At 43.3% G+C, this 12026-nt stretch overlaps 1 protein-coding gene across 4 annotated transcripts in view; it reads right to left on the minus strand.

Moving 5' to 3' along the window:
- The window catches only part of LOC100747526 (protein outspread), a 216490-nt gene that overhangs the window by 84654 nt on the left and 119810 nt on the right, over positions 1-12026 (minus strand). For all 4 annotated transcript variants that reach the window (XM_024367622.2, XM_003489422.4, XM_024367623.2 and 1 more), the window contains exon 4: positions 8148-8213. In XM_024367622.2, coding sequence (XP_024223390.1) covers positions 8148-8213 — 66 coding nt within the window. The remainder of the gene's footprint in view (positions 1-8147; positions 8214-12026) is intronic.

Below are 12026 nucleotides of genomic sequence, written 5' to 3' on the forward strand. Positions count from 1 at the left end.
TCACGAGGCTATCATTACTGATAATTGCGGTTAGCTGACACCTTGTCCCACCCGAGGATCCCCTTATCCACGGTCGCGGTGTGTTTCTTGCCTCGTCCACGTCGGATCGAGCCACAAATGGACGGGAGCAATACGACAACAGGATGTCTGCGGGAAAAGGAAGAAGAAAAAGCCAAGACCAGAGGTCGACCAGTCTTCTGACCGGTCGGGTCTACAGAAAATTTGACAAAGGCCGTTTCGAGAAAGAGAACTACGACCGATAAAAGATCCAGCTGCCTTCTGAATCTTTCTTCCTTGGATCCTTTCTCCTACAGATTCTTTCCAAGTGTTTGTGATTTCTGAGAAAAAAGAACGCGGTGTTCGAGAGGTAAGATTTATCGCGAGGATTTCCACAAATTGGATTTGTCGTCGATTTCTTTGCATTTTTTGTTTCACAGTCGAAGTTCGACGACTGTCGCGTCGCATACCATAAATTTCCGGATCTCCATAAAACTTTTTACCACGTCGTCTATCGTTTCTTTTTTCATTTTACAAGATGCGTCGAAATATTTGAAATTCTTCTAAAGTAATAACTAAATACCTTAAATTAAATGCAGAAAAACGAAAGATGGTGGAAAGAAAATGACAAGACCCGAGTTTTATAGAGTTTGGAAATGGTAGACGGCTAAATGCAATTTCCTTGGATGTTACAGATTGGTTTTCGAGCTTCGAGAACAACGATAAGTGGTGTTTGCAAGATTAGCGTGGCACAAAAAATTGAAAAGAGGAAAGAATTCGAATTAGGACCAGCGACAAGCCCGGAGGACCATACGGATAAAAAGAAATTGTAATTTATACGTCGCTGTGCCGTCAACGTGGACAATAAATCCGCTGGCGCCTCGGATGGGTTTAGTCGGTTGGACCAAAGATACCCGGGCCGCCTAGGGTGTCCATTATTCCCAGATAATTACATACTTCTCCCTCAGGAATTTTTGAAATGAGTTTCAGCCCCGCTACGTGGCCACAGCTTTCGTCCGGTCCGCCTTCCACTCTCGATACCTGCGCCAATAAGCTTTTCTCCCTTCGTGAAAATCCTGCAACCTTCTCCAGAAATCTCGTTCGCCGTGGAAATTCGATCAGCCACGCTACTACCGTACAAATTAGAATTAAAGGAGAAAGGCAGTCGAGTTTTCCAATTTCTCTTACATTAATGCCAGATTATGTAACTAAAATAGTTAGTTTAAACACGCAAACAGTGATTCCAAGCGTCTTAAACTTTCCGATCTATCAAATAACAATTTTACAAATTAACATTCAACGAATCTAACTACTTTAAAATGTATACAACATAAACGACACATCTTCCCAACGATCAAACATCTTGTAGACTAACCAAAATTAGCCTAACAATTAAAACCCAACGAATCAAAGAATCGCGAGATGCTCGCTTTAGAAAGAAACACCGTTAAACGCCAAATATTAGGTTGTCCGACAAGTTTCTTTCGTTCTATGAGGAAATAATAGACGCACAGTGTCTTTCATTTTACATTAGATTATTAAATTATGCACGAACCTAATAATAGAAATAGAACGAACCGGGTCACACCTAATTCAATAAGACAATATAAAACAGAAATCGTTGTTCATCCATTATTACCTTACGAAACGAAAGAAACTTTTACATCAACCTAATACATCAACGTATTTCCGACTATCATTACAAGTATCTTCTGCAAGCCGAATATTTCGTCGAATCGACAGAATCGATCCGATGGTCTCCGATCGCATTCCATTGAACCGTAAAAGCCAGCTTCCGTGTTCCGGCTAACTGTTCACCATGAGGGCCGTGCATAGCGCGTCTAGAAGGACGAACACGAAAGAGAAACGGAGGAAGACGTGGAGTTAAAGGGACCAACAAAGACCGACAACAGAGGGGAGTAAACGTTGCTACAGCCCGTTAAGCTACAGTCTCCCGTCGCTGGTTCGGTCTAGTTTCAAGCCATCGTCGGACGTCGAGTCTCGCGTGAGCCTGATTGCGGTTCGAACAGGTTGAAGAGTTGGGTAATGGACGCGCCCACGTCTCTACGTTAGCGGTACCAGCTTCTGTTATCTTCGCCGCTTCGAATCAGCTTCGAGCCGACAGTTTCCGCTGGACGATAACGGGCTTCGTGGAATAAGGGAGGATCAGGGGCTGTACCAGACCACCGGAATGGGGTATTAAACCGGTAGATACTCGGCGCGTTATCGGCAATGGGCCATTGATCCGAGTATAGGGCAATACGTTGCTTCGCATTGGAAACGTATTTTTGTACATTGGAGAATGGGGAATATTCCGAGGATGTTGGATAATCGTAGGATCGAAGTTTAAAGATTTCTATCGCGGAGCATGAAGTTCCCGATATTTTCTATTGTAAAGTATGGCTTTCTTACGAAAGTTTTCGTTCGAGTGGATTTGCTAGCAGATTTACCGCGAATACGTTGTTTAGAATTTGAGAAGTATGAAACTCCGGCGTACATAAACTATCCAATCATTTCCAAGACGTAAAAAATTAACGATGCAATTCAAGCTGCGTTTGCACCTGCTCGTTCACCTTTTCCGGTTTCGCTTGACCTAAGACCGACGCGGCGGCGGCGGCGGCAGCGTTGGGATGATAACGGTACCGTTTTCCCAAAAATCTAACGTTATGGCTGCGTTTCAGCGCGATAAAACGCGTACGAAATACGATCGTCGCGGCTTCGCTTTATCCGCTTCGAAAAGGACGTAGACAGTCGACAGCATCGAGAAATTAACGATACTACGATGTTTACACCTGGTGAGAATGGTTCGTACGTGATTCTCCTATCGACGTAAAACATCTGGGTTTCTATGATTTGAAAGACAGATTCGTCGAACTCGTGCTGTCTCGTTGATCGTATTCTTCCTCTAATTATACATATAATAAATATTCCATGTTGGATCTGTTGAAGTAATTACTTCTAGAAAAACTCTACATTTTTCTGTTGTATACCTGTTACTCGACACCGCCGTTACGTTAAGAAAATAGAATTTGTTGAAGTAAATAGAACTGAAAAAATGGAGAGGTCCATATTATTGTGCCCTTGAATATGAATATTGTTTTGGGTTACAAGGTCTAGAAACAAAGAGCTATAAGTAGCTTTTTATCGCTGTGTCTTGTAACTTTCAGCTAGAGTTACACACCAAGGTTAATTTTTTTGGTAATGTAAGGACATTAGCAAAGCAAAGGTGCCGTAAATGTATCAACATGCTTCCTATCACATTCCATGGTAATGTAACACCGTTAAAGTGAAGATCTGCATCAACATAGACTATACTTACACTTACTTCTATATACAAGGTAGTTGGTAACTGGTGGTATACGCGGGAAGGGGGTGATCCTTTTTTTTTAAATTTTTCCATTGAGACAACTATCTATTGCGAGATCCGTTATAACGTACCGCACGCGTCCCGAGCGAAAATTCAAAGTCGATTTTCTCGAAAACAGAGCCTCAAACGAAAAATTTTTATTCTATATTTTCGACTTCTTTTTTCGCGTAGAATCACCCGCTTTCCGCTTGTCCCACCAGTTACCAACCACCCTGTATATTTCTATTACAAATTCATCCACGCGTTCCTCCTTATCTAATAAGATAACATCAACAGGATCGAAGCGTTTCCCTGAGCAATTATCTCGAAAGCACAAGATCAACGTATCGATGCACCGTTATATATGCATATAATTAGATACAAGAAAAAATGTCAAAAAATTCAAATCACAGACACGCTGATTATTTTGCCTATAGAAAGCAAAGAGACTCGACACAATGACGTCTGAACGCAAGCGCTTGCTCTGCCGACACCGCAAAGCCTCTTAAATTCCAAAACCATTTTTTATCACGATGTCATAACACAAAGCAACGCCCCTCTTGGTTGAAGAGGCGCAAGATCGCGGCGCATCCCATACGAAGGGTGCAGCCAGGCAACGCTTAATGGCGCAAATCGTCGAACAAAAGTCCCATCGAATGGATCGTTTTCACGCTGTCGTTAACGTGATCGAGCCGTCTGAGGCCGCGAGACTAATAGGAAACGTGTCGTCGATGAGGTAACGTTGCAGAACGCCAGAACGACGTCGAGATGACGAGGCCGATAACGACATCGAACAAACAATGCGAACCAGCCATCGTCTTCTCTCTTTTTATTCTTCCCCCTCGTAAGGCTCTGTATACGTAACTACTCGCTCGCCTAAACGCCAAGTTAATCAGCTGACCCCAATTAAACGATAGCCATCGGCCAGACCAGGCGAGACGCAACGGTTGCGTCGTCGATAAATGTTAATGAACCGTGCACGTAATAGCGTGGAGAATAATAACCGGGGGAAAACGCGGCCATTAACGACGCCTTTGTTCCACCTACGATTCTACCGATTATCCTACCGGTCGCGTTAATATCGTAACGGTGCTCCAGCGCCAATTACAGTACAGTTTAATTGCGAGTAACCGTAAACCCTGCTGACCAAGTTGTTCGCAAGATGACGTTAGATGGAGGTGATGGTTTTGCAGAAATTGTTATTTACGAGAGGACTGCGCGTTCACGACTCTGTATTAAGATGTTATTTGCGTTTCACTTGCAAAATACGAATCACGATTACGAATATTCATTGACACTTCACGATCTACAAATTCTGCTAATGCTACTAAAGAAACATTAGCCAAGCCGGAGTGTTCGTCGAGTGTGGTACTTTCGAGTTTCAACGTCCCGCTCAGTAACATCATCCCGGGAACCATCGAAATATGTTATAAAGAGGCTACGATCGACTCGTAATTTACGCCGGTGTCAAGTGGCTAATTCATTTAATTAGGCGCGCGTAAATCAAGCGGAGCGTAGAAGCTGGTAATCGGGGCGAGTGATCAGCTCGCCTCGAGAGGCCATCCTCAGCCATGACGAAAGAAAGCGAACGGATCGAGAAAAGGAAGAAAAGACGCAACAACGACGACGACGAAGACAACGAATCGTTCGCGCTCTCGCGGCTTTATCGCGAGTAAGTAAGTACTCGTGGTAATTAATGGCGGATCGGCCGATCCAATTTCTTTCTTCGATCTTCGAGCAGAAAAATCGCTCTGGCGATAATTGCGAGAACCGCATCGATCGCTCGCGTAACGCGGTTAATCGTTTCCAATTCAAACGACTAATCCCCCGCGCTTCGGTTCGTCCTTTTCCCGTAAGAGGATTTGCATAATTGGCCACCGGTGGCCATTTCGCGTAGATACGCGCCAGCCATTCGACGAACGAACAGGTAGCGAGAGGAGTTCCCTTGAGAAATGCCAATTCCAATTAACTATCGATTATTAGGCCCGCGCCAGCCCTATCGAACGGATTACGCCTGTCCCGTTCAGAGAACCTTGATAAATGCTCGCGACGGGACGCTACCATTCCTCGTCTACCTTTTTCGATCGGTGATTCGTTGGTTGCGACTGGAACAGAGAAGAGAGCATTTCGAAGATGCTGGGCTTAGCGAGAAGAGTTTTCGTATTTACGTGGTCGAGCAAGATGCAAGTGATCGAGTATGCTTGACTCTGTGTACATTTGTTTGACGAAGGAGGATTTGGATATTCCTGTTTCTGAAGTTTCGTTAAGTTTCTATATTTACAATCTCGTTGTCGTTCGACCGTGGACGTTTATGGAGATTAACGTTTTCGTGGATAAAAAAAAATAGAACCTACATAGAAGATTGTTTTACCTGTGAAACGCTATAAAGAGCGCCGTACTTTGAACATCTTATACGTATATTTTCGCATGTTCTATACACAGAAAGTCCGCCGTCCACTAAATCGTCTACTTAGCTCGAATACATTTTTTTATCTACTCGGAGAGAAATTTGATCGGAAGAAGTTTGACAAAGCAAGATAATTAGAATTTTTGTAAATAAATTATAAATAAAACGGGGGAAAGGTTGTTGGCAACGATGTACGAAGCGCCAGCAACGTCTGGATGATTCCGACCTGTTAGCCCAATTTCGCATTCCATCTCAAGGACGCCCAGAACGACTCGACGAAGAACAGGGCGAGAAAGGGAGAGACACGCATTCGCCGTACGTAGCGCATTATCTTTTCGCATTTTTCGACCGAGATTATTCTCGAAACGAATGGCCCTCTTAAGGCTCGCGACCGAACCATTAATCTGGCTTCGGTGATGGCCAAGTTGTCGGGCGCGCGCGCAAATCGGCCATTGCGAATCCTTTAGCACCGTATCGTAATGCCATCCCCCATCAAACGTCGTTATTTTAATTTCGTTTTCGCGTGTCGTGGCGCCGATAATAAACTACGGACCGCCTTGGTATCCAGTTAAAAGTTCGATCCTCCTCGACCAAAGGAAAGTGACAATCTCTGTATGGCAATACATTATCGAATGCATAATATGGTAACGTGAGTCCTTAAGATCGATGTTGTTGAGGATACTTAACGTCGGTTCGTCGAGGACTCTTTGTCGAGATCGATAATACGCCACGAGATGATAATTTTATTTTTAGATCGAGATCAGCAATCGTTGTATGGGAAAATAATATCGAGACGGAGACCTTGAACGATGGGATAAGATTGGTTCAGGTAGAAAGCTGCTGATATTATTATTTTCCCTTTTTTGGTCAGTCAGTCGACTTTGTTTTGAAAGCAACAATTACAAAGTGGCGAAATTTTTAAATCGATACGCGTTTCGCAAGAAACAATTAATTTTAAAAAAACAGCTCGAATCGACTGGTGAAAAACTTTGATAAAATATCTGATAATTTCTGATCGACGATGAAATTCGATTCGATAATTAGAAAAATCTCCGGCTATGTTATACTGGAATTCCATAATTTTCATCGACGTATATGTCTCGATCAGTGAACGCGTAAGAACACGTCTAAATTTACAATTTAGCCATTCAGAAACATTTGCAAAAAGACTTCCGACGTATCTGTCAGGTAAAGTACAATGTCCATACCGTTAAAGAAAACCGCGGAAGACACAGTTTACGGTCTTTACTCAGCCATCAGTCCGGGTTTAAATCAATTCTGACGGTTTCCAACGTAACCACGGCCATCGACGTCAAAGAGGAAGAGTCCAGCAGCGAGATTCGCGTCTGTTCCGGCGTCCACGTCGGCCTAGACGATGTCGATGGTATTGATGGTGCTGACGATGGCCGTGCTTGGCCGCTAACTACAATTGACTCCGACCTCTGCTGCTCCTAGACTCCGAGGGAGCCGCTTCAAGGGGCAGCTTTTGATTCACTGCCTGCCATAATGTTCCAAGCCTGACAGTTCACGATTCCTCAACGATGATAACCGTCCGCTATTCGCGCCGCGCCGCTTTGTACGCTCTGGAATATCGCCTCTTTGCGTTAGAATTCGCAGTAATATTGCCGTGACTTGCATTTCCCATTTTTTGATAACTCGATTGCGTTCAGTTAGTTAGGTCGAACGAACGAAATATTTGGAAGTTTTGGAAGTTTGGTAATTTAATACACTTCGTATATCAGGCTTTGGAAATTTTTTCAGCAACTAAAAGAAGTATTTTGAGGGAATTTAATTAACGATTTCGACGGTAGAAATTGTCACAACGAAGGATAGAAATATTTTGGGGAAGAATAATTCGTTCGAATCGAAACTTCGTTTGGTTACGAGAAAAAGATTAGAAAAAAATGGATTAGAATTTTTCGCTTTAATCCAAGTATGGCCATTATCCTTGCAGAAGGACGACCGCATAGTAATTTGCAAGAATTACAGAGTTAAATAGCGGGGAGAATATTTAAAGAGTGTCTAAATCAATGGACTTTCACTCTCGACATGGCTGCACAATGAGTTTCCTTTTTGAATGATACGCATCTGAACGTCCTTCGTATATCGAGCACAAAGAGCCATTATGATCGTGATAAAGGAACGCAGAGAACGTTCATTCCGGTTATGACCGTTCGAGTGTTAAAGAAAGACCGGTGTTTCGTGTTGTTAACGCGTTCGAGTGGTACGCTGAACGTTTCGTTAGTGGAACGATCATTTTCGCTGGATGAAACCGTATCGGGACGCTAAACGGATCTGTCAGTGGCAAAGTGGATTTCGACAACGCATCGATTGGCCGTTTGCAACGAGTGTATCGAATCGAGAATTTGCGTTAAACGATAATTTAACGATACTCACGTGCTCGTCCACCGAGTACGTCAGCTCTCCATCGTCGTACAAAACGAACCATCTTCTCTGCCATCTCTGAAAAATAAATTAAAAAGGATTTATCAGTGATATATTTCGCGAACAAAAATGCGATGTTTGTTTAAAATATTTACGACGAGTTCTGCGAAATTAATAATTCTTCTAATAACTTTGCAGAACTACGTACCATCTATGTAATAATACAAGACAGAAATTTGATTATTTCAAGAATATATGATAAAAAATTCGGCAAAATTGATCGTTTTTCAGATTATTTTATATATCACGGTGTATCTTCAACGCGAGTAGTTTTAGAAACTTGAAAACTTGTTAAAAGGAACGATTAGTCCGGAACAAGGGACGAAGAACGCGAAGAATTCACTTTCGATGACACCCGGTCGTTTTCGTGGAAACGCTTATTGCATCAAGTGAAAAGAATTCCACTGAAAGCGAGGCTGGACTTGTCCAACTTACATGCAGGAATCTCTAAGTCTCTGGACGTGGCAGCTGGACAATTAGCACGCTGCGGTCGTTAATTAGGAACGAAGCTTAAGAAAAGAAGCCGTACAGCGTCAGCCCGTCATTCGTCGCGAGCTTCCCTCTATTTTGTTAACTTGCCAGGTTCTTCGCGTCACTGTCAATCCACGTTTCTCAAATTGAAGGAAAATATGAAAGGATCGTAATCGAGAAATCGCCTTCGTTGGTCAAAGCTAAAGCGAGATTAGACCCAGAAAAATCCAACAACTCCGGCTACTTCGTCCAGACGCTTGAAAATTTTCGCACTTCACCGACGCTCAGTTTCACTTTCGATTATCGCGTTAACAGTTCACTGCGATCGCCCACACTGATCACCTTGAGGTGGATAGTAGGGTCGGTGACAGTGCTGCTGCTGGTACATGATTTTTATCTTCATCCGGGTTGCCTTCTTCTCAGTTAGGAATCGTGGAGAAAAAATCGGACTACGAGTGTCAGGATTTGAACCTGGTCTGAAACGGCGCTAACCACTGCTCTGCCGTCGTCCGGTCATAGTTTGCTATCGAGTGCCACTACAACCTACATCTTAAGGGCTACATTTTCCGCGGCTTCGCGTCTCACCACGCTATCTCAACGATATCGAGGCGATAAGCGTGGGCGCGTAGAATGAAGCTATCCGGTGGAAACTTAACCGCGTAACTGTGACTGGTTTTCGCCGGCACCCTGCAAACGGTTACAGTTCACGAGGGGTCGATTCTCGTGGGTTGATGATTCGCGAAGGGACGGCGACGTCGTCGTTGTCGTCGAAACAGGCAGCCTAGGTACCGTTGCAAAATCCTCCTCCATCCGAGAACGAACAGAAGAAGAAGGATAAGAAGAGGGATACGGAATAAAAGAGAGAGAGGCGAGATTTCAGCCTACACGAGGCGGCGGTATCTTCATCTGGTAATTATTCAGCGGGCCTCGTACGCGAGAGCCGCGGCACGTGCGTGGGAAGATCTGTTCGTGAAGGAAGAGGAAGAAGAAGCGGACGAACAATGCCGCGGGATTGAGACGGCGCGAGAGAAAGCACGGAACGAGCCCGTAATCTCTTCCTCGTGGAACGCTCGCGAGCTAGCGAGCTGCAACGCTTCTCCGCGCCGTGGCTTCTCGCTTCAATAGACCTCGTGGGGAACGTGCGAAAATCCGCAAAATCCCTCTCCCAGTGGCGCACGCTCGGCTACTGTGCCATACTTTGGAACAGTTTGCAAACGCGGCTTTGGATTTACGACTGCTAGACTGCTGATTTTTATACGGTATCATATTTTTACGTTACTTTCGCCCGAAAGTTTCCAACGCGTCTATCTACGTTCTTCTGATAGACAAACATATTGCGATTGCAAGCGTCGCTTGAAAATATTCTTCGCAGTCTGAATGCCGTAACAAAATCGTGTTAATAGCGGCATTGGAAATAAAATATTCGCTTGAGGAAGTCGTTGTTTCTTTCCAAGTTCTAACGCGCTTTAAATTTCCAAGCGGCTATGCATGTGCGTGACAATAGGGGAAGCTTCGTGAATGAAAAAGGAAAGGGATGACGAAGTAGGGTCTAATGTTAATTTTAAAATCGGGGTTGGTGTTCCTGTTACTCACACTGATTCAGTGTGATCGATGGCTCGAACTGTTTTGAATGCATAATGGTAGTAGTTATATTCTAAATAGAAACTGTTTCAGATGAGGGAAGAAAGAAAGAGATAAAGTAGGGTCTGACCTTAAAATTGATTAGGTTGATGGTTTATACCGTTTGAGTGTATAGTGACGTAGATTGTGTGCAGGTTAAATTATTCGTTAAATTCTGCATAGGATTGCGTTAAATATTTAAGGACGAAAAGAAGGAAAACGAAGAATTGGTACTTTCGATACCAACGATGTTTTCGTAGATGATCAAAATTCTAATTTTCCAGACAATGGATGTATTTAGTAAACGCTGAATAGCGTGGCAAAGAAGCAGAGAAAAAAGTAGTTAACGTGATTGGTAATCAAAGTCGGTCGACGTTGTGTAAGGAAATAGGTCTGTTCTCGAGCGTGCATCGTAATTTCGTGCATCGAGGGACCCGCATATTCCTGACCTACCACATCTTCCTGGTTTGAACAGCCGGTCGTTAACACCGCCCACCAACCAGGCTGTTTCTGGTTCAACCCGTTCTGTTCATTTCGATCATCGATGAGTAAAATCACCGACGTTCCAACAGTTACGACCGAGATAACGACCTGGGCTCATTCTCTTAACACTTGTATCTGTCCCGCCAAATGCGTTTCTACGAACGTACCGCGATAAAGAACAACAGGAAACGAGATTTGCCTCGTAAGATTTCTAGATCGCATCTTATCTCGCAGTCCTAGAAAATCGCTCGATCGAATACGAATGAATCGAAGACGCTAGAATACCAAAAATATTATATGATTTATAATACTTTTTAGCTTCGATTCGCTGAAACTACAAGGTAATCGCTTAATTTTAAATCACTCAGTATATTAATTTATTATAAATCACTGCGTAAGTAAATATTCCAAGTAAATATTCCAAATAATCGGAAACAGAGAAACGTTTCGTTGAATGATATCTCTTAAGATTATAGGTAACTGTAGGTACTGAAATACCGAAACTTGTACAATTTTTTATCAAATAACGGTAATGAAACCACGGAGAGTATCGATCGGTCCGACACAGGCAACTTCGGAACGCTGACCTACCGCACCTTCTTCCGGGTATAGCGACGATCGTTTTGCATCGCCCACGGATCAAGGACTTCTGGTTTCATCGGCACACCAGCGTCGCGTCGATCATCCGGGACGGGATGCTTCCTCGAGGGGGAAGCTGGATAAAAAAGGTGAACATACCACTTTGTCACCGGTGACACGCGGAATTTCGCATCGCTACGATCCAGAGAACGCTTAGACACGCTTTTAGACACGTCTCTAATTTATGTCAACTCTATCTCGTATAATATAGATTCGTACTGACGCGTTTACGAGTGAACACACCACTATTGATAAATTTTTTATCATCGTCAAACTTTAATCCTTCGTCTTATGATCTTTTATTTACTACTTCGATTTTTCGAGACCTCTTCTTTTTTTCTCCTTTTTTTTTTTCTTTATTTCTTGTCCAAGTAATTACAATCACCGCTAATAATACACTGTCGTATCCTGAATAATTCAAAATTATCAAGCGAGAGATTAATAGCATGCTCGTTAAGAGCGAATTTCAGAATATTGAAATATATCGTTGATAATACGTGGTCTTTCATGCAAAAATCTGCCTGTAAGATTTGAATAATGATTCGTGTCACGAAAGCAATGAAGTTTCGCATAATTAGAAGCTTCAGCTTCCCGCGTACTGCACGCCGTGTACAACGA

This window comes from Bombus impatiens, unplaced genomic scaffold (genome assembly GCF_000188095.3).
Source record: "Bombus impatiens unplaced genomic scaffold, BIMP_2.2 scf_0321, whole genome shotgun sequence".
In the NCBI taxonomy this organism is placed as follows: Eukaryota; Metazoa; Arthropoda; class Insecta; order Hymenoptera; family Apidae; genus Bombus; species Bombus impatiens.